General features: G+C 44.6%; 1 protein-coding gene across 2 annotated transcripts in view; it reads right to left on the reverse strand.

The window, feature by feature from the left end:
- CLCN1 (chloride voltage-gated channel 1) overlaps window positions 1-14589 on the reverse strand; it is a 302592-nt gene that overhangs the window by 38779 nt on the left and 249224 nt on the right. For both annotated transcript variants that reach the window (XM_082267331.1, XM_082267330.1), the window contains exon 16: window positions 2964-3097. In XM_082267331.1, coding sequence (XP_082123457.1) covers window positions 2964-3097 — 134 coding nt within the window. The remainder of the gene's footprint in view (window positions 1-2963; window positions 3098-14589) is intronic.

A 14589-nucleotide genomic window follows, 5' to 3' on the forward strand; every position in this document is an offset into this window, starting at 1 on the left:
TAGAATTGTTTCAAAGAAAACCATAAGTAATGCACTCACTCAACCACCATGGCCTGTTTGCACGCTCACCACGCAAGACTTGCTGAAAAAAAAGGATGGTGAAGGTTGTTTAAAGTTTGCTGCACAACATTTAGACAAGCCTGTGAAATATTGGGAGAATATAGTCTGGTCAGATGAGACCAAAATTTTACTCTTTGGATGCCATAATACACATCATGTTTGAAAGTCAAACGGCACTGCACATCACCCCAAAAACACCCCCATACCAACAGTGATGTTTGGAGGTGGAACATCATGGCGTGGGGCTGTTTTTCAGCATACGGTTTCTGGTAAACTTCATATCATTGAAGGAAGGATGAACAGAAAAATGTACTAAGACATGGTTGATAAAAATCTGCTGCCATCTACCAGGATGATGAAGATGAAACAAGGGTGGACATTTCAGCAAGACAATCATCCCAAACACAAAGCCAAGGAAACTGCCAATTGGTATCAAAAAAAGAAAATCAGCTGACTTGAATTCAATAGAAAATCTATGGAAAGAACTACAGATCAGAGTTCATAGAAGAGGTTTACTGAACCTTCAAAATTTGAAAAGTGTTTGTGTGGAAGAATGGGTCAAAATCACACCTGAGCAATGCATGTGACTAGTTTCTCCATACAGGAGGCGTCATGAAGCTGTCATTACCAACAAAAGATTTTGTACGAAGTATTAAATACATTTCAGTTAGCGTGTTCAATACTTTTTCCCTCTATCATTCCATTTTATTACACATAACTTCATTTCCGAACGTATTTGTTTTGGTTTCTTTGTATGTATGGATTGTATGGGTTGTTACCAACATGTGGTGAACATTTATTTTCAATAGCACCTTTAGTCCCGGTTCACACTACCGCGACTTGTCAGCCTGACATGTTGCGGTCCATTCTGTGCTACGGGAACCGTTCTAATAGGAGCGACTCAAGTTGCTCTGACTTAGAAAACAGTTCCTGTACTATTTCGGGGCAACATCGGAGCGACTTGCATTGACTTCAATTATGTGAAGTCCGTGTAAGTCGCGCCGAAGTCGCGGGGCAAGCGACTTCACAGGTCGCCCCTGAAGTCGTGCCGCGGTAGTGTGAACGGACACTTAGAAATAAATTTACCTAAAAAAATGGTGACGTGTTCAATATTTGTTTTACCCGCTGTATAAATAGAGGGTTTCTATTTTTTTCTATTGGTTGTGCTAGATGGACATTTTTTTTTAACCTGACTAATTACAATATATTACCAAAAGTACTGGGACGTCTTTACACGCACATGAACTTTAATGGCATCCCAGGACAATTTCATGCTCCCAACTTAATGGGAACAATTTAAGGACAGCCCCTTCCTCTTCCTGTTCCAACATGACTGCACACCAGTGCACAAAGCAAGGTCCATAAAGACACGAATGAGCGGATATGGGGTAGAGGAACTTGACTGGCCTGCACATAGTCCTGACCTCAACCTGATAGAACACCTTTGGAAAAATTAGGGCTCTTTCACACGGTCCGCTCCATAGGCGGATCCGTGTTGCTCAGCGGGGATCGATCCGCGATCCCCGCTGAGCCGGGTGGGTGACAGCTCCGTCTCCGCTTGCAGAGCGGAGAGGGAGGTGTCTCAGCCCCCGCTGCCCTCTATGGGGGATCGGATGAGAGCAGACCGCTTGTCCGCTCTCATCAGATCCGCTCCGCTCCGATTACTGAACGGATGGAAAAATAGGGTTTCCATCCGTCCAGATTTCAAGCACAGGATCGGATGCGGATGGCAGCGGGTGTCAGCGGAGGTGTCTCCGCTGACACCCGCTGCCCCATAGAGCTGCATGGAGGATCCGATCAGATCCGCCTAAAAAACTGACAGGCGGATCTGATCGGATCGCCCGTGTGAAAGAGCCCTTTTACACATCTTAGATACTTCAACAGTGAGATCTCCCTGTGGTAATTTCAAGCTTTTCTCCTGTCCACCTGAGAGTTTTGGGTGTCCTTGCCCAACTTTGTGTGTTCTAGACACTCTTGTTACATTTTCATCATATCAAATAAATAGAAAGTGCAGCAGGGATTGGAGGAGACCCAAGGACCCAGCACAGGGATTATGGGAAACCCTCCTAATAGGCACAGCAGGTGTGCAAACCTGGGAACTCCGCACAGGGATGGTGGGAACCCCTCATAATGGGCACAGCAGGTGTGTAAACATGGGAACTCCGCACGGCACAGGGATGGTGGGAACCCCTCATAATGGGCACAGAAGGTGTGCAGACCTAGGACCTCAGAGCAGAGATGGTGGAGAACCCTCATAATGAGCTCAGAAGGTGTGTAGACCTAGGAACCTAGCACAGGGATGGTGGGAACCATTCATAAAGGGCACAGTAGATGTGCAGACCCCTGAACTCAACACAGAAATGGTGGGAGCCCCTTACAATGGGCACAGCAGACGTGCAGACATAAGAACTAAGTACAAGGATAGTGGAACACCGTCATAATGGGCAAAACAGGTGTGCAGACCCTTAGCACAGAGGTAGTGGAAACTCCTTATTATGGGCACATGAGGTGTTTAGACTCAGGAACTCAGCACAGGGATGGTAGGAGACCCTCATAATGGGCACAGAAGACGTATAGACCTGGGAACTCAGTACAGAAATCAAGGGAGCCCCTCATAATGGGCACAGAAGGAGTGCAGATCCAGGAACGCAGAGCAAGGATGGTGGGGGAACCCTTCATAGTGGTCAGAAACTCAGTGCAGGGATGGTGGGAGGCCCTTAAACTGGGCAAAGCATTGTGCAGACCTGAAAGATGTGGAGAGGAGATCTTGTTTCATAGGGGTAGAAAAAACAACTGTAGGTGGTTTAACTCTCCAGAATATATCAAACATGTAAATATCACTTTTGGGTGGACTGACCCTTCAACCTTCTTAAATTGTGGGCACATTTGTCCTGTTGTTTTACCTGGTGACTCCACTAGAGGGAGTGTTTTGTGTGTGCATCTCCTCAGTACATTCAGCAGGTCTCTGTAGGTGCAGTGGGAAGATACATAGCACATATCACTCATCATGATGTCTTCTACAAAAATGTTGTATTTACTGTAGGGGGAAAAAAAACAGAAAAACAGGGATAGAGTGTTTGCATGAAGGAAAATCTTTCTGACTGTCACTATCTAGCTATCAGTCTTGGTTGATTTTATTCTGGCACCAACCTACTGTGCGGGTGATGTGATTTATGGCACTTGACATCATTGCAAAAAAACATACAAGTCAATTAGCAGAAGCTAAAATACAAACGCACCTTTACCTAATGCCTTAAAGAGACCACATTGCCAGACCAATAATTTTAATAAAAAATAATCCCATAAGAATTTTTGTACATTTAAAATATTTGTATTTTATTTACTTGTAAAAGCCACTTTACAGGCACACCAGCTTTCCATATTAAGGTTGCCTTAACCATCTTCTTAGTGCCCCCCCCCCCCTTAGCTCTCACCAATGCACTGCAACAGCCTCCCTACTCACTGTAATTGCCTACAGCCCCCCTCCAACTGCTCCTACATGATGACCACATACTTCTCTTACAATGACACCAGCACCCCCAACTCCAATATACTTGCAGGCCCTTCTCTTCCCAAAGTACCCCACCTGCAGCCAAACTGTTCGTGATGTGATCCTAAAAAAACTGTTTGGACAGGACATAATTGAAGATCCTTGGTGTGCTGGCGAATATCTACATTATATTGCAACACATAAAATCGCAGTCAAAACACATTCATTTCAATGGGGCTTGTCTTATTAATGCGACTCAAGTCGCAGCATAAAAAAAAGAAAGGTTCTTTCACTACTTTTCTGTGACTTTGGTGTGATTTGAATGACATAGACTGCAATACCCCCAGAAAGACGTCAGCTGTGACGAAACGCATCGGGACCGGCGTGCTGACGTCACCACGCAAAACCCAGAAGGACGGGCGATAGTGTATCTGGCCAGCTTTTCTTTGAATATAGCGCTATTTTATCTGCTGAATGTGAGTTCCTCTTCTTTTATCATTAAAGTGTTGTTTTTACATATTACACTATGGAGGTTCTTTTATTCCCTGTATGTTAACCCTTGGATGGATGCTGCTTATGACATATATGGTCTGAGTGCGTTATATGGTGGAACATCTACCCAGTGATGGTCCCTGGTATACCTGATCCACACCGCCTCCTCCATCTGGACCCATCTGAAATTGAGTTGATTGGTGTATTTAATACCAATATCTGGTAAGCGCACTGGCATGCCTTATTGACAGATGCACCGTGGAGGAGAACCTTAATTTACTGCTGTGGTGGAGGATTTTGTATTTCTATATACTCTATACACCGAGTGTTTCTGGGACTGTCATTCCCCTAAGTCCCGGTTCACACTACCGCGACTTCTCAGCCTGACAAGTCGCGGTCCATTCTGTGCTACGGAAACCGTTCTAATAGGAGCGACTCAAGTCGCTCCGACTTAGAAAATAGTTCCTGTACTACTTCGGGGCGACATCGGAGCGACTTGCATTGACTTCCATTATGTAAAGTCCGTGCAAGTCGCGCCGAAGTCACGGTGCACGCAAATTCACAGGTCGCCCCCGAAGTTGGATCGCCATAGTGTGAACCAATCATTTCGTGTTATTGTGTGTTTTTGTCACTTTATTGTTTCATTATTAGTGTGTACATTTACTTTTACATATTCATTTGGTTTTGTCCCTCTATTGCTTTACTATTAAGTGTGCACATTCACATATTGGTTGAATATATGTATTTATTTATATATTTGGTCACTTATAGCGCAGCTTTTACTTTGTTTATTCTTTCCTAGGTGTTATCCCAATTTTAGCTGCAGCTTTGTTTTTCGTTTATTAGCGCGGTTATTATTTATACTATAGACTGCAATGTTAAATCAGAAAAAGTCGCAAACAAGTGTCACAAAAGTTGCAAGGAAATCACAAGCAAGTCGCAAGGAAATGACAAGCAAGTCATATGACTTTGGAGTAGCAGCAGTGTGAACCAAGCCTTACGGTTCCGCAGGGGGACCCTTTTACATGTTCTGCAGCTGGCTTCTTTCCTGCCACCTTGGCCCCCCACAGAGGCAGAATGCAAGGGCCCAGTCGCAAATGCATAGCTTCCCACTGTCCCTGATTTGGAGCAAGTCCCTCTTTCAAACAAATATATTTTTGTGCCGCGCTATTTAGAACATATGAAGTATATAATAAACGTGATTCTAAGTATTGTGTACAGTGTGTCCCCAATCACAAAATGACAAAACAATCCACAATGTTATCAAACAAAACTGCATGGAATTATAGTGCATATATATAAAATGATCATAAGTGCAGTCCAAATAATTATTGCGTAGTGTAACCTCACCAACCAATCACCATCCACATAAGTGTGCTTCGTAGTCCAACTGCTCCTAATGGTGCTCTACAATTTAAACAAAGTGTCACCACAACGTGTTCCCCCCCCCCCCCTTTAGGTGTATTCTCACCTTAATGACCTCACAACTAAGTTTGGCCATACATTGCTTATTAGCCTCTCCAGGGCTGAATCAATGTAATCCAGATCTCCTGGATCCTCTTTCTTCAGTTATATAGCCTTATAATGGGCCAGTATCATCAGAATGCATATAAATAAGAGAAACTCCAATATTGCTTATATCATAAAATGGTGGCTTTTATTAAAACATATTAAAAAATATAAAAATGGGTACTCACATTTCCCTGGCGCTTCCAGCGCACCAGGCTATAACAAGCAAAAACTAAATTTAGTATCTCTGTACAGTCGCATTAGCCACAAACTTCCAACGGAATCACCCTGAGGAAGGCACGTGACCCTGTGTCGACACGCGTTTGGGAGGGGCAAGGACGGTGACGGTAACTGGCACCAACGTCAGCAGTCCCTGGGAAGTTTCTGGCTAATGCAATTGTATGGAGATGCTAACTAGAGTTTTTGCTTGTTATAGCCTGGTGCGCTGGAAGCACCAGGGAAATGTGAGTACCCATTTTTTATATGTATTACTCGCTTAGCGACTGCCCCATACAGATATGCTGTGATAGGGCAGCCTTTCTGTGCCAGATCACGTACCTAGTACACGATCTGAAACCTCCAGGTCTGGGGCGCGGATGCGTGCCACCGGCTACCCGCTGTTATTGATCACAGCAGGAGCAATTCAGCGAGTCCGACGGACGCGATGTACATAAGGACCCTACCGATCACTCAGGAGAAAGGCAGAATAGTGGTCTGTGAGAGGGTAATGTGCTGATACTGTGTTCCTGCGTAGCCAAAGCACACCCCCCACAGTTAGTAATCACTCCCAGGGCACACAGTTAACCCTTTGATTGCCCCTAATTTTACTCCTTCCCTGCCAATGTCAATAGTACAGTAACTAGGGATTGACCGATTATCGGCAAAGCCGATATATTGAGGGCCGATCTGCACTTTCCCCGATATATCCTGAGGTTACCGATATTTCGGGAAAGTGCTGTACCGGAGTGATGCCTGCAGCTAGAGGCATCACCCCGGTACCGGCGTCCATAGCCGACGGTCGGCTGTCTTGTAATGACAACCGATGGGGCTGAGAAGCCGATCGGCTGTCATTACAAGGAGCGGGAGGGGACCCCCCCTCCTGCCGCCTTCCAGGGGTTTGTGCTATCTTGACATTTCAGGGCCTCCAAAACTGTGATAGGTGGCAAGGAAGTAAGCCTTAGAAAACCTGAAGGTGGTGATTGGTTTTCGGGGTCCTGTACGTGGCTAGACTGCCAAAAAGTCTCACACATGTGGTATCCCCATACTCAGGAGAAGCAGCCGAATGTATTTTGGGGTGTAATTCTACATATACCCATGGCATGTGGGAGTGGTTCTGCCCCCCCCAGCCAATGGATAGCTGAGGGGGGGGCATAAGTCCCTCCCTCCCTGCATAAGTCCCTCCCTCATGACATCACCCTGTATTCTCCTGAGTTTCGGCCTGCCTGCATAGTAAAGAATCAGGCCGGCCAGGAACTGACATGTTAAGAATGAGAAAGTGCGGCCGTGCAATTCCCACAGCTGAAGCGGTGCGGCCTTTATACAGAGCATCAGAGCGACCTGGGGGGAAATTGCCTCCTTGCCCCCCAGCCCCGTCCTCCCCTGCTGGAGACTTAAAGTAACTATCGGCAAAACTTTTTTTTTCATTTTGGATAGTGCAAGGGAGGGATATACCTGTTGTCAGATTTTTTTTTCGCCATCTGTGTCCCATTACGGAGATTTCCCTTCACTTTCTGTCGCATAGCCAAACAGGAAGTGAGAGGAAATCTCTGCAAATCAAGGGAATTTCTTGGGGACCGCCAGGTCACTAGAACGAGTGTCCCCATTGGAAGATTTCCCCTCTATTACCTTTCTGGGGACAACCCAAAATCTGGGTTTTCTTTTACTTTCAATGATAATGGGGAACAGGGCAAATCGAGAGGGTGAATCTCTCTAATGGGGACACAGACAGCAATAAAACCTGACAGAGGCTCTAATTCCTCTCCACTCTATCCACAACTAAAAAAAAAAGATTTGCCTTTAGTTATACCAGGGCTTTTTTTCTCAGCGAATAGGTGCAGGAACCCCCCCCTCTTCTGAGTCACCCTTTATCTTCACCCACTACCCACCTTTGAGCACTGTCCCTTGGTTCCACCCCCTACCCACCTCCCGCACACACTAAAATACCTCACCCAGGAACAAAAGATCCACCCAGTAACATTAGACCCCCTCCAGTAGCAACAACGGCTCTCCAAGCAACCAGTATCAATAGTTCAGCCAACAATAGACCTCTGCCTCAACAGGAGATCCCTACCAACAACATAAGACCCCCCAGCAACAATAGATCCCCCAGCAGCAACAACAGGCCCTCACACTATAATAGATTCCTACCAGTGACAATAGATCCCTAAGCAGCCAGCATCAAGAGAACCTCCAACACACCCCACACCCCTTGCAATTACATACATTCAGTGCTGGAGGTGCCAGAACTTCATTCCCCCATGTTCCTGCTGATAAAAAGCCCTGGTTATGCTTTAAGCATACCACTGTCTTCAGGGAGACTTGCTACAAGTGGCAGTCTCCCCCGTTTGTTCATCCCCACAGTGTTGACTACTCAATCTGTCCTCTCTCTTGCTTCCATGCCTCCAGGAAAGCCTCCCCCCCTTTGTGTTTTTGGCAGGATCCTTCCAGTACCCGAGCCCCAGCCCAAGGCAGGACAACCCACCCCCCCCCCCCCACCCCCCAGGCTAAAGGGTTTGTCTGAAGAAACACCGACAGCCTCCTCAACACTGCATCTTCATCTTCTACCTGACTGCTGCTGGCATGGCCCATGTCTATTTATGAGGCTTTCTTTGCTCCTGCCAGCCCATTACTGGGGATTGGCTGAGGCCTCATAAATATGTAACGCAGCTCCTGCTAAACCCCGCTCTCTAGCTCCAGATGACTTTCCAACCTTCTAGACCAGGGAGAGGCACCAGAGAGCCATCATGATGAGTCATCCAGCCCTGAACTCTAATAAACCCAGACCCAATTAAGACTCACCAGTTTAATTGTGAGTGATTATGGTTTTCTTACACTCACTTCTAGCACACACTAGAGGGTGCTACATATGCATTTAATCTTCACCATATTTGGTCCCCATTACATGCTCAAACAGAATAAGAATCAAAAACAACAGGCATTCCACTAGATACATTTTCAGATCAATTGAACAAATATCTGCATGTGTGTAAGACAACAAATTGTAATACAGATCGATTAAATGATCGTTTGCAATAAAGTTTATGATAAATCATATTTTTAAACTGATATTTTATGTGTTGTATCATACAATGTTTAAATTAATGATGAATTGCTTGCTTGTGATCACCCATTCCTAGATTGATTAAAAAAAAATCGATACATGTATGGCCCACCTTAAATGGTTAAACAAATTCACAGTGTATCAATCAGTCCCATCAGATGGTAATAAGTCATTTTACTCGCACTAATTGCTTGCGGAGACTATAAAACGCACACTGCTCCTGAGTACGGATTGTTAGCTAATTAGTCTTATTACACATTTGTGATTTGGCTGTTCAATCGGTAATGTCAGTGTGGCATCACCTGGAAACCCTTCTAAAATGGTGGATAAATTAGCAAAACAAAATAGTTGATTCTGATGATCCCTGTAGTACTACAGAGACAGAAACAGTCAAGCTAGGCAGTTTAGACCCCCTTCTCTCCCACTATCTCTTTCTCTCTGTTTTCCTGTAACTAACAGGAATACGGATAAGTGTGAAACCAGGAATGTTAACGATTAAGGACCAAGCCTATTTCTGAAACATGTTGTTTACAAGGTAAAATCAATATTTATTGCTAGAAAATTACTTAGAACCCCCCAAACATTATATATATTTTTTTTAGCAAAGACTCTGGAGAATAAAATGACATGCGATATTAGTCTTCCACTTCCTTTTTCAAATGTGTATGTTTTCAGTGCGGCACATTTTTGGAAAAGAGTCAGGGACTTACTTTCTACATTTGTCATGTGTAGGGCAGCCGACTGAATTTAATGGGCTGCCCTATACACAACACATAGGAACACGCCCTTGCTTGGTTGCACCAGTAGGATCTTTAAAAATGTAAAGAGCTGCCATACCATGAGGGAGGCGTGTGATTGGTGGCAACTTTATTCTGCAGATGGACAACGACCCCAAACATACAGCCAATGTCATTAGGAACTAGACATGTGCAGAACAGAAAAATTTGTTTGGCTTGATTGGATTCATTATGTTACTAATTCTGTTTGGTTGATTTGTTGCGGAAATCGTTTAATTTAGTTTAGTTTTTGTAAAATTTTGTTTGGTATATTAATTTTTATACAAATTCCAAATTTTCTGAAGGATTCTAATTCGGATCAGTTGAAAAATAATCGATCAATTCGAATTCTGTGTGAAGAATAACTGGTTGTTAGGCAGCCGGCCGGGAAGACAGCTGCCGCGTCCTTAACAACCGATGACTTATCAGCTGTCAGCGGGCTTCCCCAATGACAGCTGAAATATAAACAAAATAATGCTGGAAATAGAAAATTCTGAAAAGAAACATCATGGTGTCCCCCCTCAAATTCATACCAGGCCCCCCCCATACCAGGGGGGGGGACAAGCTCTGCCCCACCCCCCGGTCCAAAGCACTTTGTCCCCATGTTGATGGGGACAAGGGCCTCTTCCCCACAACCCTGGGCTGTGGTTGTGCGGGTCTGCAGGTGGGGGGCTTATTGGAATCTGAAAGATTAAGATCCCCCCCATGTGAATGAGTATAGGGTACATAGTACCCCTACCCATTCACCAAAAAAGTGTAAGTGAATAAAGTGAATAAAGACAATACACACGTTTTTGACAATTCCTTTATGAAAAAAAAAAAAAAAAAACAATGCCCCCCGATGAAGATCCATCATCAATCATGCCGCCCGCCGCCACCGCCAGTTCCGAAAAAAAAAAAACAGAACCTCCCACCCCACCGACTGCCTGCTCCTCCATCTGACATTTCTTAAATAACTAACGGGCAAAGTCACCTAATGACATCAGAGGGTGACCCCACCCCTTGTGACGTCACCGACGTCACCGACCAGGTCATCGACTGACATCATCAAGTGACTCCACCCCTAAGCTATTTAGGAAATGTCTGACAGAGAAGCAGGCAGTCAGCAGGGAGCGTTCATCAAGGCTGGAGGTTGTTCTTTCTTTTTTCAGGTCCGGTGGTGGCGGTGGGTTGCGTGAATGACAATAGATCTACATGGGGGGACATTGTTTTTTATTTTTTAAGGAATTGTCAAATAAATTTGTGTATTGTCTTTATTCACTTTTTTGGTGAATGGGAAAAAGGGGGGGGGGGTTGGATCTGAGGGCCCCTTTGTTGATTCCAGATTCCAATAAGCCCAGGCCAGGAAAAGGGGGGAGCGAGCACCCCCCTTCCTGAACCATACTAGGCCACATGCCTTCAAAATGGAGGGGTAGCTTTGGGTTGGGGGGGGCAAAACACCTTATGCATATGTTGTCCCCGAACTGCATGCTTGGATAAGGGTCTGGAATGGATTTTGGGGGGGGGGGGGGAGCCCACGCTTTTTTTTTTTTAAATTTTGGCGTGAGTCTGGTATGGATTGAGGGAGGTTTCGGAATCTCCTATTGCTGGCATTTTTTTGTTTACATTTCAGCTGTCAGTGGGGAAGCCCGCTGGCAGCTGATGAGTCATCGGTTGTTAAGGACGTGGAAGGGTAGCTTTGGGTTGGGGGGGCAAAACCCCTTATGCATATGTTGTCCCTGAGCTGCATGCTTGGATAAGGGTCTGGTATGGATTTTGGGGAGGGGGAAGTCCACGCTTTTTTTTTTTTATTTTGGCGTGAGTCTGGTATGGATTGAGGGGGGTTTCGGAATCTCCTATTGCCGGCATTTTTTTGTTTACATTCCAGCTGTCAGTGGGGAACTCCCCTGGCAGCTGATGAGTCATCGGTTGTTAAGGACATGGAGGCCGGCTTCCCGACCCGCTGCTTAACAACCAGTTATTCTTCACACAGAATTCTAATTGGTCAACCATTTTTCGACTGATCGGACTTTGTTACAAAAATTTGGAATTTGTTAGAAAACTAATAAACTAAACAAAATTTAACGAATTTCAACGAAATTCATTACTATTTAATTTTTAGAGATTCAGATACATCTGAATCTCCGAATAACCAAAAATGTGTTCAAATTTTTATTCGGACCGAAAGGAATTGCACGTGTCTATTAGGAACTATCTTCAGTGTAAAGAAGAACAATAAGTCCTGGAAGTGATGGTTTGGCTCCCACAGAGCCCTAATCTCAACATCATGGTATCTGTCTGGGATTACATGAAGAGACAGAAGGATTCTAGGCAACCTCCATCCACATAATATCTGTGCGTAGTTCTCCAAGATGTCTGAAACAACCTACCTGCTGAGCTCCTTCATAAACTCTGTGCAAGTGTACCTAGAAGAATTGATGCTGTTTGAAGGCAAAGGGTGGTCCCGCCAAATATTGGTTTCGAACACTTCTATTTCTGAAAGTATTCTTCATTTGCATCATTTTTTCACACCTGCCTAGGACTTTTGCACAGTAGTATGAACAAACTTTAAAATAACAGAATTCTAAATTCTAATTGAGTAAGTAGAGATGAGTATTGAATTTCAATGATTTTGCTTGATTTTCTGGAAAAAATACCAAATTTTGAATTTACCAAAATTGGCTTCTAATTTATATTAGTTTGTATTTTTTTAAAGTTAGCTTTTTAAAGCTAGGAAAGTGAAGCCCCATCATTGTGTGACATGGTTTTGTTTTCTTGACAAAGCCCCACCAAACCTTTTCAGCAGGGGGCAGATTTGTACTGGGAGGATGGGGAATTTATGCTTAGAGGGTAATAAGTATGCAGATCAGAGATCATTGTTTTCAAGTCAGCTTCAGAGCTATTGTGCCAGCTGTAAGTGCCGGTTCACACTGATCCGACTTGTCAGACGACTTGGTCGCCTGACAAGTAGCAGTCCATGCTGTGCAATGGAACCGTTCTAATCGGAGCGACTCAAGTCGCTCCGACTTAGAAAAAGGTTCCTGCACCTTTTTTTTGCAAAGTCGGGGCGACTTGCATTGACTTCCATTATGTGAAGTCGTTGCAAGCCGCGCCGAAGTCGCCCGAAGTCGGGGCGACTTCGAGTCGGATCAGTGTGAACCGACTGTAAAGGTCATGTTCATGTTTATGCGCATGGGAGCATGGGAGCCTAACTTAAGCCCCATACACACGATCAGATTATCGAACGATCTGTCGTCCGTTTTTTGTGAAGAGGTTATTTTCATACAAATTTTCCCGTACGACAGAATTCTACTTCAGAAGTGATGTCATGTGTTGGATTGCTTTGTATGTGTTCTTTCGTCTCTGAGCATGCCTAGTCTTGCTCTTAAGATTTTTTTCAGACGAAAACTGTACTAATGAGACGAAAATCGGACGTTGTATTACGGACGACAAAAATTTTATAGCCTGCACATCAGGATTTTGGCAGCCGAAAAGTCGGAGTTGGCTGTCGAAAGCACCATACTAACAATACGAAAATCGGCAGATCGGTCGTCGGACGAATTTTCCCTTCAGATTTTCTTATCGTGTGTACGGGGCTTAAGTTTGCAGGAATGCGCACACGCACAGGAACACACACACGACGCACAGGCATGTCCGCCACATACTGGTGCCTAGTGGCCTAGTGACCTGGGCCCTGCATGGGTTCATTGCTGGATGGTCTTTCCGCTTGTATCTCTGCTATCTTTGATCCTGAATCCTGCTTGACTCCAATGTTGGGAAAAAAGACAAAAGAAAAAGGGGCGCACCGACCTAGTGCATCACTACTTGAAGCATTTATTAAAATATTAAAAAGTATACAGTATACTCACAAGACAGGTGTGATAATACACACATCAATATTGCACATAAAATCTCTCCAAGGTAGCCAAAGTCCCACGCAAAGCTGAATGGCATGCAGTGTGTCACATGGGGCTGCTATGGCTGGGCTGACACTGGCCAGCAGCAATTTTTCTGGCTCTGAGGAAGGGGGTTCGCCCCTGAAACGCGTCAGACCAGCCCATGTGCAATATTGATGTGTGTATTATCACACCTGTCTTGTGAGTATACTGTATACTTTTTAATATTTTAATAAATGCTTCCAGTGGTGATGCACTAGGTCGGTGCGCCCCTTTTTCTTTTGTCTTTTTTCCCAGTTTTTTCTGGATACCCTTGATCCTGAGGGGGCAGCAAGACCACAGGCTTCTTCCTATTTGTGTCTGAAGTATCCCTTTTTCCTCCGTCATACTCAACTCGAGCGCAGGAGATTTGCTTTATTACTGACTCCAGTGTTGGCCTGGTTTCTGTCTGACCTACCTCTGGATTACCCCTACCTTGTTTATGTCTGCTGCCTACCTGTGTTCGGTCTGGACTCTTGACCAAGGTTTTTCAATTCTGAACCTTATTGCCTGCACACTGCCAACCTCTGCTCATCTCTGACCTTGATCCTGCTCTTGACTTGTTGCCTTTCTGCCAAACTGATACCGAGCTTGTAACTAGGCTCTGCTCTCTAATGCTCTGGGTGAAGTTGGGGTGCTCTCATAGCTGCGCTTCTGCTTACCAGACACCAGCGCTCTCAAGTTCAAATCCGCAGTTTTAGCTTCTTGGCACCTGCAACCTTCCTTTGCCCTAGCAGTCCTTGTCTCAACTTCCAGGGGTGCTCAGACAGCCATCCTCATCACTTTGAGCTCCTCATACAGGGACCACTAGCAAGTATTCTTAAGCTGAGTATACAGTAGTAGATTTTCCAACGAAAAATATTTAGGGAAATTCAAACAAAAATTTGTACAAAAGATTTTACGAAAATTCTCAGTACATTCGGCAGCTTGTCGTAAATGTCATTCAAAAGTAGTTCAAAATTTTGTTTGCAAACTTTCAGTCTTGGAACTAATGGACTTTATGGAACAAAACGGCACACACTGTTAGAAATACGTTCATTCCAGAGGAATTTCTATGCTCCTTCAAAT

Source organism: Pelophylax lessonae (assembly GCF_965119305.1).
Source record: "Pelophylax lessonae genome assembly, chromosome: 9".
Taxonomy (NCBI): Eukaryota; Metazoa; Chordata; class Amphibia; order Anura; family Ranidae; genus Pelophylax; species Pelophylax lessonae.